This window comes from Nanorana parkeri, unplaced genomic scaffold (assembly GCF_000935625.1).
Source record: "Nanorana parkeri isolate BGI_ZX_2015 unplaced genomic scaffold, ASM93562v1 scaffold93, whole genome shotgun sequence".
Taxonomy (NCBI): domain Eukaryota; kingdom Metazoa; phylum Chordata; class Amphibia; order Anura; family Dicroglossidae; genus Nanorana; species Nanorana parkeri.
Window position 1 is genome coordinate 369,418 of NW_017306361.1, and position 13,788 is coordinate 383,205.

Below are 13,788 nucleotides of genomic sequence, written 5' to 3' on the forward strand. Positions count from 1 at the left end.
TTTAGGTTAGGTAGCAGCAAAAGCATAAAGTTACACAACAAAAAACATAACAGCGTATCGAAATGTCCTTATATTCAACCGAAAGGTGGCGTTCAAAAAGAAGAAAAAAAAAAGGAAAAGAAAAAACGAATTGGTGAAAGAATTAATGTGTTCTCTTATATGCAAATCAACCCAGATTAACTGATGAATCTTTAAAATGCAAGGTTAGCATAAGGGAAGGAAATGAATTGTTCTCTTCAGAACAAAACATCCCCTAGCAAATAATGTATGCACAGAGGATCTTGTTAAAACTCAGCTCAGTTGTACAAGTCACTAAAATGCTGTCAATCAAAATTAGGTGCATCTTCGGGGACATCACAACCATATAGCGGAGTTAACTACAGGATCATTAGTAACGTATACGGACTTAATGGAAGAGGAGAACTTACAGTTTACAAATCACCACCTGAGTATTCAAATAGAAAACAAAATACAAATGCAGACCAAAGCTTTTTTCTACAGGATAGAATATATTTTTGTTACTTCTTTTGAATGCTTTTTTTTTTTGACTGAAGCCATTTTTTTTCCCCAAGCAGAATGCCAATGGAAAACAGTTTTTGGCTTACCAGGCACGGAGTTATGCTGCAGCCTTCAGGAGCATGCGACTAAATAATCTGGAAGACAGACCAATATAACCTGTGCCCCTTAATGAACTCCAAGAAACGGATTTTATGGCAACTCAAAAATTCTGTTTACGTAATAGTTTATTAAAGTCCATTTCCACCTTGGTAAGTGATTAACATGTATTGTGGTAATGTAGAGGTACAGTGATGATGTATGTGCACATTTTCATGGCTCACATTGCAGGCTTTCTTCATATTTTTTTTTTTTTTTATCCTACAAATTAAGTCTGACACTAGGGTTGGATTGTAAAGCAGGCCGTAAAAAAAAAAAACTAAAAAAAAACTCCCCCTCCGTTATTCATTGCAACACAAACTCAATAAACACCAACTCTGCCTTTACACACAGTACACTGTCTAGCGAGGGGCATTATGAATACTAATGAATAGGGGGTAGGGAGGGTGGGGAACTTGTAAAATACAGACATTGCTTGCAAACCACAGAGGCGGCCATTTCCATGAGGATATGAAGAGGAAAGCTAACAAAAAATTTACGTTTGTGTGTTCATATACAGCAACTGGATATGCCTGCTTCATGTACACTGTGTAAATTGCTAGCCAGCATTTGTTTTTGTTTATAAATACCTCAGCAAAGGTGGTAATGGGCTTTAAAGGAACACATGATGAAGCATTCTGAGACACTGGGATGCCCAAAGCAGTCTGAGGGTTGGGCAGCACAGTAAACTTAACAGGCTGACAAGTAACAGGTTAACAGATGGGACCCTGGACCTGGAAATATGCTTGCGCAGTATGTTGTTGAACCTAGAAACCAGGAGATCCACATTAGTTGACATAAGCCACTGCTGTGGCATTGTCCGGCTGAACCCTGGCTGCGTGACCTTATAGTCAAGAGGGCCAGCGTTTAATAGCCAAATGTATGAAGAATGTTGATCAGGAGGTGAGCTTTCTCCAGCGACCAAGTCCCAGTACCTAGAGTCTTCAAGACTACACCCTGGCCCATCAAGCTGAAATCCTGCATGAGAACCTTTCAGACCAGTGGGAGGAAGGATTTCCCTGTCTCCACAGCTAGACTCTTGAGCCACAAAGCCACGGCTAGCCTGGGTTTTGGGATTCAGGCAAATGTGATTGTACAGAGATTGCCTTCTTGTCCCATGCTGCCTGAATGTTTTGTCAGGAGTTGGCATATGGAACAATCTTAAAAAGAGGTTGCCATTAAGCCCAGATGTCCTTGATGTCCACTAAGCCTAAAAGGTCGCCCGGATGGGAGGAAATGATGACTGACTTTGTATAGGAGTTAACATACCCTCCATACCCTGGTATGGAGAATATCTTAACTCCTGTGGAAGCGGAACATATATCTGTGAAACGGGTTGAGATAACACCTTCTTTATTTCCTACTGTAATTAATCTATGGGACTTAACCTGGAATATGTATGTATGATATATAGATATCTATATATAGATATCTATATCTATAAAGGCATAACTTCTAAATCGATGGAGTCATTTTTGTAATTTCCAAATTATATGTAATTTTACAGTTTTTAACCTGTGGCATATCTATTACATTTTTGTACGGTCATACATGTGCTATACTGGATTAACCCCTCAGAGTGAAACAATACTAAGGAGTCCAAACATTGACGACTTAGGAAGTCTGCCTGACAAGTTTTCCATGCCTAGAATGTGCAAGGCGGTTAGGACTGGACAAGAATTTATGCTCAGACTGGAAGCAGATCTGCTTCCCTGTAATTGGTGAAATATCTGACTATTCCCTGATGGTCACTGTAAGCCACCTCCTTGGTGTGGCCCAACTGCTCCCTGGTGGGATCAGTAGCATTGAAGCAATAACCAAATCATCCCGAGTTCCACAACGTTGATCAGGATGGAGAAATTTCCTCTGACGGCCAAGTCCTTTGTACAGACAGGCTACCTATGACTCCTCTCCCACTGTTGTTCCTTCTGAGCACCCACCAAACTACTGTCAGGGCAAGCATGATCCTGCTGGACAGGTGAACAGGATGATCCAGACACTACCTTCTTGTCCTACTCTGCCAGAATGGCGGGTTGCAACGGGTTTACACTGCTGCAACATATTTTAAAGTGCCATGGCTCCTTTAATTAACCGCCCCATGCAGGAATCAGTGTTCAAACCAACATTACAAATTGGCTCCACTCATTCTGTCTGGTGGGGTCCAGGTACGGTCCCTCTCCCCCCCTTCCCCATCCCAAGGCTCAGCTGAAGAAATAACTAATCCAAAAAGCTGCAAAGCGGGGTGCTGCAGTGGCTATGTACCAGATAGGAATGTTGATTAAAGAAAAATGAACAAAAAGAAAATGGTTTGCTTCTCTTGAAACTGAGAAAAGGCATCTGTTCTCCTAAGGACACTAGCAAAAAGGCAGGCATCCTGGGAGTGGGAGGGGTTATACTGGGCTGTCCATCGGGGTTTGTTGTACTAGTGCCCAATCTCCTGAACGTGGCGGCATAACCTATGCTTAACCTCCCTGGCGGTATGATTTTTAATTTTTTTCATGTCATTTTTCGGTCTATTTTTTTCGAATGTTTTTCGTCTGTCGTTTTTTTTTATTTATTTTTTTTAAATATCCCGCCGGTTACGCCCCCTTGCGACGCGTACGCTCGCAAGCGGCGGAACCCGGCATCGGCCGCAGAACACATTGCGGCTCGAGGGACAAGGTAAGTAAATGCTATGCAGCTTTCCCGAGTGTAGCTCGGGGTTACCGCTTATGGTATGGAAAAGTAACCCCGAGCTACACTTGGGAATACCGCCAGGGAGGTTAAGAATACCATTCTGTGTCCTGTCATGTACAATTAAGAAAGCTATTTTTTGTTTGTTTTTAAGTGGGGATGGGCTAGAACCTGTCCGTGGTGCAGAGATTTGCTATTCTAGAGGCAAGGGACCACTAACAGGACTAGGACAGAAACCTTTTACTACGCCATTAAAATCAAAGCAAACATTTTTCTCATGCCACTGAGTGGTTCTGTGGTGAAATAAATCCTATTAAAAACAGAAGTGCTGTTAAACACAAACTTGTAAAAGTATTCATATTTTGAAAATGCTGAATATGTCATAAACCTATTTGTATGCAAATAAAGCACACAGAATTTTTGTTGGCACTAAAGCTTGCAATTATTTTACGTTGTTGTGCAAAGGTACTGAAAATGCCTTGTAAAAAGCTGTAAGATGTTCCTTTAAAAGCACATATTTCTGCCTGGTGCCTCTGCTACAGACAAATGGGGTTTCATGCGTGTCGACCTCAGCCCTGTGTGCATTACAGACTTTGGGGTCTATTCACAAAGCTGCCGAGGGCAGCCGAGTGAATGACCGATCAGAAGTGAAGTGAGCCGAACACCGTTCGGCTATTCACTTCAGGCTGGTACGGCTGATTTCAGCCGTATATCGGCTAAACCACCCAGGAAAAGAACAGGTTTCAACGGAAGTTTAAAATCAGAGAGAGGAAGTCTTGGGACAAAACAGCTTCTACTGGGCTCTTTGGTAAAAATGTGCTCTGAATCATGTGCCATGGGCGTGTGCCATTTATTAAATGTTTATTTGTAGAAAAAAAGATTTTACATAAATGCCACAAAGATCAAACGCATCAATTAAAAAAAAATACATAAAAAAAAAAAAAGAAAGACAAAACCATAATAGTCTTAATAAAAAGACAAAAAAAGCCTGACAGTACTACACTGCTGAGAGCTGACTGGTGAGGTGTTGCTGCACTTAACTGCACATAACTGGTTTTTACAAGTTTCATAAATAAAAGCCATAATGTCAATGACCTCCAGATATGTCTGTGTGTTTGAAGACTAGCAAAGGAAAAAAATAAAATTGTAACCTGTGGTAGAAGACCAGGAAATTCAATATCCTTATATCCCATTTTCAACATGTTTTGTTGATATATACTGCTTCTAAATAATGAATTGTGATATTGGAGACAGTGGTATGTATTAGATGGATGTGCCTTTATTGTTGAACTATTAATAGCATCGCAGGTCAAACAAAAGGTACTCTAAACCTGAACTGTTCTCATATCACAGACTGGAAGCACAATAGCATCCTGGAAAGTTTCAAAATTGGGTCACAGTTGCATGAGACATTAAATATACAGACATAGATTTGCAGTGCAGCCATGCACATTTAGGTGTACTTGAGCCAGGAATGTCACAGTCTTGTCGTACTCGTGTATGGGAAGCTGCCATTAGAGCTGATGATGCCCAAAGGGGAGCAGCTGTCAAAGTGACAACTTTGCTCCGTACATTATAGTGGGAGAGTTGCTTTGTCGCTGTGGTGTGCAGGGCTCCACTGGTGACAGCTGGTTCGCTCAGAGCATCAGGTGTAGACAGTGGCTCCTCTTCTACAGATCAGGACAAGGCTGTCATATTGTTAACCGATTCTGCCACTAGTGTGGTGCCCCCTGAGCCAGCTCTGACACCTGCAACAGGCAGGGGTACAAGTTGTCAAAGTGGTGCTCATGTTAACCAGACAAAGCACAGAAGGGTGTGGATGGGGTGGGCAGAAGAGTGCAGGAGGGCAAAAGAGGGAACACAGTCACAGCATACACGTGCTCCTGTTTTCAGTTCCAGTGTGGTGTTCTGGTTATATCACGATATGTTACCTTGTCACCCCGCACCCAACTCTTTGCTTCATTTCGGAGGAGACAGTGTGCTTGTTTGACTGGAGACTATTAAATAAGAGGTGGCACTACTTTTAAAGAGGAACTTTACCCATATCTTTGTAATGACCACAAATAAACATTTAGAAGTGTTTAGTAATGACAATCTACAAACAGATATAGAGAATTGCCTGTTTACCTTTGTTTTTTTCCTCCCCATTCTTTGCATACCTTATTTTTTTTCTTCTCTATTCTTCTCACAGTGGCCATTTTTAATAAGGGCAGATGAATCCATCTCCCTTTAAGTCCCGGAACTCTGGCACATGTTACTAAGACATGTGACCATGCACATCATCTCGAAGGAGGAAAATTACTTTACCTGAGATCACATGAGATTACAGATGAGATTTCCCAGCAATGCTCTGCTGCTGTAATCTTCCCAGGATGCAACGCCTGGACACATTGCATCACTAATACCCACGAGGACCAGGAAGTGGAAAAACAATGATTGTAAGTAAAAGACAAATGATTGTTTAAATTACTGCAAGATGATTTTATATCAGCATACAGATCTGCATGCGGAGGTGATTTTTAGAGAAATGGGACAAAAGTCCGCTATAAATGTACAACAGCTTTACAGTTCTAAATAAACTTATGCAAATCTACATTATTGGGGCCAAATTCCAAAGGCCATCTAGCCATTTTACCAAAGGAAAAAAAGATTATCTGTGCACTCTGGAAATTCACCCAATAACTGCTTGCATATACCCAAGAGTTTCATAAATTCCGATTTCAAAAGTCAAGAGAATGCCAAGTTTCTGCTTTAAAGAGACGAGAGTCCACGAATCAGGAAGCTCAAATAATAACTGTACTTTTAAAAACACATGAACTCTTTTGTTTACCTTCAGATGTCTACAGAGCAACTTGTCTGCAGATCAGGATTGACTGACAACAAGAACATCAGAGGTCTGTGCATTTGAAATTTGTTTTTAATTTAATACAATGCAGCGTTGGTAGCAACCTGCAATGTATACATGGGCCTGGTCCGTAATAACAGCTCTCCGGGCACAGGGGGACAAATAAAAAAAACAACGGGTTTAGGTAATATGAATAATTATGTTTCCAAATGTGCATGCTGTCCACAAATGTATTAAAGGAGATTACGTGTTTTGAAAAATGATAACTGAACTATGGGGTAACCTTTTCGTCGCATAGTTCTCTTTAGGGTCACATAAGGACATATACTAACTTTCTCCCGTGATCCAAAGCGCAGTATATCGTGGGAGAGGGGGAATCCCTGCAGGGAGCGGTGACTAACAGTCACGGCTCTCTGCAAGGAGATGATCAGGAAGTGATCCAGAGACGGTATGTGTTCGCTCACTTCCCGGCCATAGAGTCGATGTGTGACAGTTTCATTGCCACACGTCGGCTCTAACTATGAAGGTGAGTGTAAATCACTCACCTCATAGTTTTCCTTTAAAAGGAGAACTATGGGGTTAAGGCTTTTCCCCATAGTTCTCCTTAGGGTAACGGGAGGACACAAACTAGCGTCCTCCCGTCACCCTAGGCTAAGTATACCACGAGCTGTAGCTCGCGGTATACGGAGACGCCGCAGTATACCGCAAGCAGCTGCTCGCGGTATACTGAGACGCCGCAGCTGAAGCGGATCCCGACAATTGTGCCGGGATCCGCCCAGCTGCGTGACTGACAGCTGGCTCTGCCTATCTAAAGGCAGAGCCAGCTGTACCCGCCCCCTCCCCCGTCCATTCCGCCAGTCAGCGCTGGCGGATCGGAGCGGGGGGGAATCCAGCCCCTCCCCTGTCACGGCAGAGAGCAATACATTTGTAGGCATGCAGTGAGTGAGACATTTATATAGAAATTTTTAGAATTCATACAATATGGTTCAGTTTGTTTTTTTAGGGGTACACTTTTTGCCAGAACAGTAGAATTACCTTTTTTTTTTTTTAACGAAAATACAATTGTATAAATTCTTGCTGAAAAACCCATATATTGCATGTTCAAAGTAACTAAAGTGGCATTCATAGACAATGTCAGAAAGCGAAACTATCAGAAACCAAATTGTGGTTTCTTAGCAAAGAGAATACATACCATGCCATGTGATGTGGGAAAGGCGTGTCTCGTTAGATCCTCAAATATCTGTTTTCTGCTATGCGTTTCCTGTTTCAGTGCAAAACGCAGGTTCCTCATGTCCTAGGTTGGGGGGGGGGAAAAAAAGATGCAAAAAACTTTTCAAAACAAGACAGATACAAGACACATGGAAATACCCAGGCATTTTCATACAAATCCAGTGAAAGCCAAGTATGCAAACTAGAACACCCTTTGTAGTTGCTCCGGCATGTTTATTAGCATGAACTAACAATGATTACACTGAACAAATCTATTTTTTAAAATATTTTATTTTATTTTTTTTAGAAACAGCACAGTTAATTAACTGCTGGAACATATCCAATAATCAAGAGAGGATCCACTTTACAGACAGCTGAATTCAGATTATGTAAGCATCTTCAGAGTTTGGCTTCAGATGATTCAAGAAGCAGTTTGGGCTTAAAAAGTAAGAGGCAGTCAGCCATAGCAAACACATTTTTTTCTTGCCTAACCACACATCTAGTTTTGGCATCACTGTTCTATGCATTATGTGGTAAAATAATGGCCATACATTTTCAACTGGAAATCAGTAGAATTCATATCTTTCATGACCATTTTACCTCAACTTTAAAACAAAATATTTTTAGTTAAACTAAAAAACAGCTGAGAAAAAAACAAAAAGACCCAGAGAGAGCCCAAAATGTATTATAATGGCTAGCCGAATCAACTAAGGCCAAAGAAGAGCCCCGTGTACTATGAGCATTTGTAAACGTTGTATACCTACTACTATCTGAATTGAGGTCATCATGCCAGTGACACAACATATAGAAATATAAAACACGCCTGCTTTAATAGTTTGCTGCTTTAGATTCCCTCACATTACTGCTTTAGGTAAAAATAGGGGTTAACCTTAGGGGTTAAGGCTTTTCCCCCTAGTTCTCATTAGGGTAACGGGAGGACACAAACTAGCGCCCTCCCGTCACCCAAAGGTCATTGTACCGCGAGCTACAGCTCGCGGTTTACCGAGACGCTGCAGCTGAAACGGATCCCGACAATCATGTCTGGATCCGCCCAGCTGCGTGAGTGACAGCTGGCTCTGCCTATCTAGAGGCAGAGCCAGCTGTACCCGCCCCCGCGGGGGAATCCAGTCCCTCCCCCGTCAGTCAGTCCCCGGTATGTGTTCGCTCACTTCCCGATCTAGCGAGCCGACCTGCGACAGTTTCATTGTCACAGGTCGGCTAGAACTATGAGGATAAGTGAAAAGCACTCACCTCATAGTTCTCCTTTAACATTTCAATATGGATGACAAAAGGTGTTGTCTATCTGTATTTAGCTTAACATGTAGCTATTACTTGAAGCCAAGAAAATGCCCATCTCCCACAAAAGCACTGGTACAAAACAAGGTCAATATAAAGTGCAGGAAGCATTCAAGAAATAACTGTGAAAAATCAAAAACTTGCTTATTTTGTCTAGGCAGGGGTAGGCAACCTTATCTCTCCAGCTGTGCTGAAACTACAAATCCCATCATGCTCCTGCCTCTGGGAGTCATGCCTGTATCTTGCAACGCCTTATAGGATTTGTAGTTTCCGCACAGCTGGAGAGCCAAGGTTGCCTACCCCTGGTCTAGGGTGTTCACCTGATCCTCAGTTCTGCAGCAATCGGCATTCCCCTCTCTCCCCCACTCTGCTCTAGCTATGGAATGCCCCTCGGCGTCCTCACATCTAATGCAGGTCAGTGGACCTACAACAGATGTGAAGTCAGTGGTCCTCAGACGACCGGAGAACAGGGGAGAAGAGGCTGCATCCTGGATGAATCTGTTTGATTTGAGGCCCCTAGACAAAAGGAGCACTTAACTCTTGCAGTGCACGGGTAGACCCACTGCTAGGGTTACTTTTTGATCTTCCTGGAGTTATACTTTAAAAAAGAAGAATTTGCGTTAAAGCATGCTGTGCTTACTTTGCAGGTTATATCCAGACCATAAGAATTTTCTCCTCTGCTTGTGGCACCGCCCATCTTCTCAATCCTTGCTATGACACCAAGCGGTACTTCAAATACTATTAATGACTCCTGCAGGGAAAAAACAAACCATGAAATAAAAACCTATGATCCCCATTTCACCTTTCTTATTCTCAATGATCCATAAAGCATCAGCCCACTCATAATTAGGACTAAATGAATGTCAGAGACCTTTCAGCCCTCATTCACACTAGAAACGGCCGGCACGTACAGCTCCATGCTTGGCCGTATCGGGCAGCTCCCGGGAAGGACAGTTGTTGCGTGTGATTAGTACGCCGACCCTGTCCTTCTCTATGGGACTACAGGGCCGTACGTCACTCTACACTCACTCACCCTGCACGTCTGTGCAGGTGAGCGTACTCGGACGCCGACAGGATGGATCCCGTCTGCGTCCGAGCCAGGAAACACGCAGCACCTGTCCTTCCTGGGAGCTGCCCGATACGGCCGTGCACGCAGCACAGAGCTGTACATGCCGGCCATTTCTAGTGTGAATGAGGGCTTAGAAGCCAAGCATGAAGAAATTCACATTCCTGAAGGTATGGCAAACTGTCTCACCACTAAATTAAATGGCACAAATGTATATCTCTAAAGAATTCCAAAGGTTTATCAATGTATACTAGCTTCCTTTGTAGAGCACTATGTAAGCTGCTTATAAAAGTTCCCCTCCACATTTCCTCAAGCTATACACAGCAAATATAGACAAATCCAACCACTCAAAAGGAAATAACGTTTTTCAAACCTTCCATATAAATATTCTGATGCTCCTACAAACCCAGAAATTGATTGCATGTATGGCCCAACTGAAAAATAGTGCAACTCTTGTATCATGGCTTTGAATTAAATGGTTGCCTGCCAGATCAACATTAAAAAAACAACAACAACACACATACACTATGTTGCAGCATGGTTGTATGGGTAAAATGGTGGGCTTAACTTACCGGCTCCTCACCTTTGAAGAACAATTTATAGTTCGTGACAAATAACCTCCCTTTTACTGGACCATTGAATGGGCACATGTAGATGACATCTTTATCTGTTAATCATAAAAAAAGTACATGTAACCTGCAGCAGCAAATATGTCAGCAGTCATTATAGTAGATGGGTTTGGTTTAAATCAATTCTTCAGATGATACACAACTGGCATAGCTTATTTTATGACCTTCTCCTGGCTAGACTAGGAGGGACCTACCCTGTTTCCCTGAAAATAAGACCTACCCCGAAATTAAGACCTAGTACCATTTTTGGGAATTGCTAAAATATAAGACCTACCCCGAAAATAAGACCTAATTGCGACCTTTCCCAGGGCCGGTGGGGGCATAAGGGGGAACTTGAAGCGCCGCGGGAGAGAATCAGCGGTGCCAACGAAGCCAGCGCTAGAAGAAGCGAGGCGGCAGCGGAGGGAGCAGAGCCACATAAGCCAATGTTTCCTCTATAGCGCCGGCTCGCAGGAGGAGTGATACCAAATGCACTCCGCCTCTGAGGAATCCATAGTGAAAGCGTGCTTCGCTCATTCTGGTTACCAAAATGCTCTTGGAAAGCTACAGCACCCCTGATCACCCTATTCTTAACTTTGCCATTTTGGATTATTTAATTTGGATTTGCACTAACTTTGGATTGTTTTACATAAAAAAAAAAAGACCTACCCCGAAAATAAGACCGTGTGTGTTTTTTTGAGCCAAAAAAAAATATAAGACAGTGTCTTATTTTCGTGGAAACAACGTAATATTGAATCTGGGACAATGTTTGTTTTGGAACAGTCTACAGACACTGCACCCACTTCCAGACACAACCAAGTAACAGCACAAGTGAACAGCATAGCACTGATTCAGACTCTAAAGTGGAGACAGTTATGGATGCGACAGTGAAAGGAAAACTGATTTTTTTCATTACACCCAAACAATTTTGTCTTTGTATTATGTACTTTGTATTACTGAGCTATAGCGTATAAGATGGTTTTATCAAAGGAATGCTAACCTGAAAACAATTCTAAGATTCTAGTCTACTGTAATGAGAACGTGTAGAGGTTTGTACTCAAATTGGCTGTCATGATGAACCAGTGACCTCAGTATTAATTCTATAAATGAGGAAAAACATGCAGTTCTGAGTTCAATGAGACAAAGTTGTTGGTACCCCATACAGCTCATTGAAACAATGTGTCATTCCTCCTGAAAAGTTGTGAAATGAAAAGCAATTGCCTCACGTTTACCTGCATGCCATTGGTAAGTAAAGCAAAGACTGTAAAAATAGATCAACAATTGCTTAATCTGCAAAGGTATTCTAAAATGGCCAGGGCAGAAAGTGTTCCAAATCATTGGATCATAGTGATATTTCCAAGTGTTTTCAATAATTCATATCGAACGTCTTCAATTTCCTAACAAGCCGACTAAAATGGAGAAAAGTATTCACTCTGCTGTTTGGCATCATTGCGTGAACCACAATGAACATGGACCAGAGAGAGCAAAGGAAAAAGTTGTCTAAGGACATCAGAAAGAAACTTATAGACCAGCATGTCAAAGGTAAAGCATATAGGAACATCTCTAAGCAGCATGTTGTTCCAGGGAGAAAACAGCTGCAAACATTAAAAGTTTAAGGTCTATGGGTGTGTAGCCAACCTCCCTGGATGTGGATGAGAGAGGAAAATGGAACCTGGATTGAACAGAAGGATTGTGCGAATGGCAGACAAAGAACCATGGACAACTTCCAAAGATACAGACTGAACTCCATCTACATGGATTATCAAGGTCTGATCACATGGTTTATCAAGGTCTGATCACATGCTTTTGTTTTTTTGAGTGGCAGTGGTTTTAAAGGAAGACGACTCAGGAGGACTCCACTGTTATAAGATAAAAATAGAGCCAGACCACAATATGCTAAAATGCATATTGACAAGCCACAGCACTTAAGGTCTCATTCACACCTAGGCGTATTGCATATGCGCGTCCGTCGCGAGTTTTACCGCGATTCGCGGTAAAAAATTTGCGCGACCGTCGCGCGTTTCTGAAGGCTACTTGGCTGTATCCCAATGGAAACGCGCAACAAAAAACGGCCCAAAGTAGTACATGTACCTTTTCAGGCATGGGCCGTTTTGTAGCGCGTTAGGGACGGGCGGAAATACGCCAAGGTGGGAACGAGACCATTGAATACAATGGGATTGATATTTTTGAGCGTTTTGTAGAGCGTTCGTCGAGCGTATAACGCGCTACAAAACGTTCAGGTGTGAACGAGGGCTAAGAGAATATCCTTTGGACAGATGAGACAGAACTAGAGCTGTTTGGTGAGTCACACATCATATCACCTCTATGTTTAAAGACAAAAAAAAAAAAATGAAGCTTTCAAAGAAAAAGAACAGCATACCTTTAGGGCCCATTCAGACCACCTCCAGATCATCTCCAGACCAGACCATTTCCGGACCCAAAAGCATCCTAATGTATCCCTATGCTATTTCTTTTTTTAAATCAGATAGTTTTTATTGGTTTTTCCATTTTTTAACAACAAACATGGACACCTGCAGTAAATTGTACATGACCAGCATAAATGTACTCAATCATGGCAATACAAAATCATATACAGAGAATCCAGTAGCAAGTATCCAAGGCAGGGATGTCAAACAAAAACACACACATATAAAAAAGGGGGGAAGGGAAAAGCAAAAACAAAACAAAAAAAAACAAAAAAAAAAAAGGTAAGGGGGAATAGTAACCAGCCTCTACCACAAGGCACTGCACATTTCACTCTGCACGGGTCAATACTTAAAGACATATCAAAAGTAATTGTAAACAAACCCTCCACACCAGTTGCACTCCCACGTCACCAGTGTTTTAGTCATCCCAGGAGAGGGTTGCGTTCCTATCCAATAGGTCATAAGGGGAGAGTCAAGGGGGCACCCCAGCAGGGCGGGTGGACAACCATTCGGACCAAATTGAGTAAAATCTATGAATGACGCCCCTTTCTTGGTACGTAATACGCTCAAATGCAATAGTTCTATCAAGCTCCTCCTGCCAGTCGGAAACCGTAGGAGGAGATCGAGAGATCCACCTACGGACAATGAGACGGGTGGCTGTAAACAATGCCCGCCTAAGGGCCAACACCAGTGGAGGATCAAATTGTGAATCTGCATCGAATACACCCAAAAGGCACATAAGTGGAGAGGGCGTCAGGCGGACACTGAAGACAGAATTAAGCGTATGCACGACCTGAGTCCAGTAACGCACCAATTTCGGGCAGCGCCATAGTAAATGGATCAGGGACCCCTGATGGAAACCGCACTTGGGACAGAAGGGATCCTCACGGTAGCCTATCCTAAAAAGGAATTCCGGAGTACGGTACGTCCTATGTACTATGAACAGTTGCGTTAGTCTATGGGTGGGTGAGAGGGAAACCTGAGTAACATTCTCCAGGATCTCATCCCATA

General features: G+C 42.5%; 1 protein-coding gene across 1 annotated transcript in view; it reads right to left on the bottom strand.

Annotated features, from left to right (window-relative positions):
• MTM1 (myotubularin 1) overlaps window positions 1-13,788 on the bottom strand; it is a 74,541-nt gene that overhangs the window by 26,161 nt on the left and 34,592 nt on the right. The window contains exons 4-6 of the mRNA XM_018552594.1: window positions 10,316-10,410; window positions 9,318-9,428; window positions 7,365-7,466 (exon numbers count right to left, since the gene is read on the bottom strand). Of these exons, the coding sequence (XP_018408096.1) occupies window positions 7,365-7,466; window positions 9,318-9,428; window positions 10,316-10,410 (308 nt within the window). The remainder of the gene's footprint in view (window positions 1-7,364; window positions 7,467-9,317; window positions 9,429-10,315; window positions 10,411-13,788) is intronic.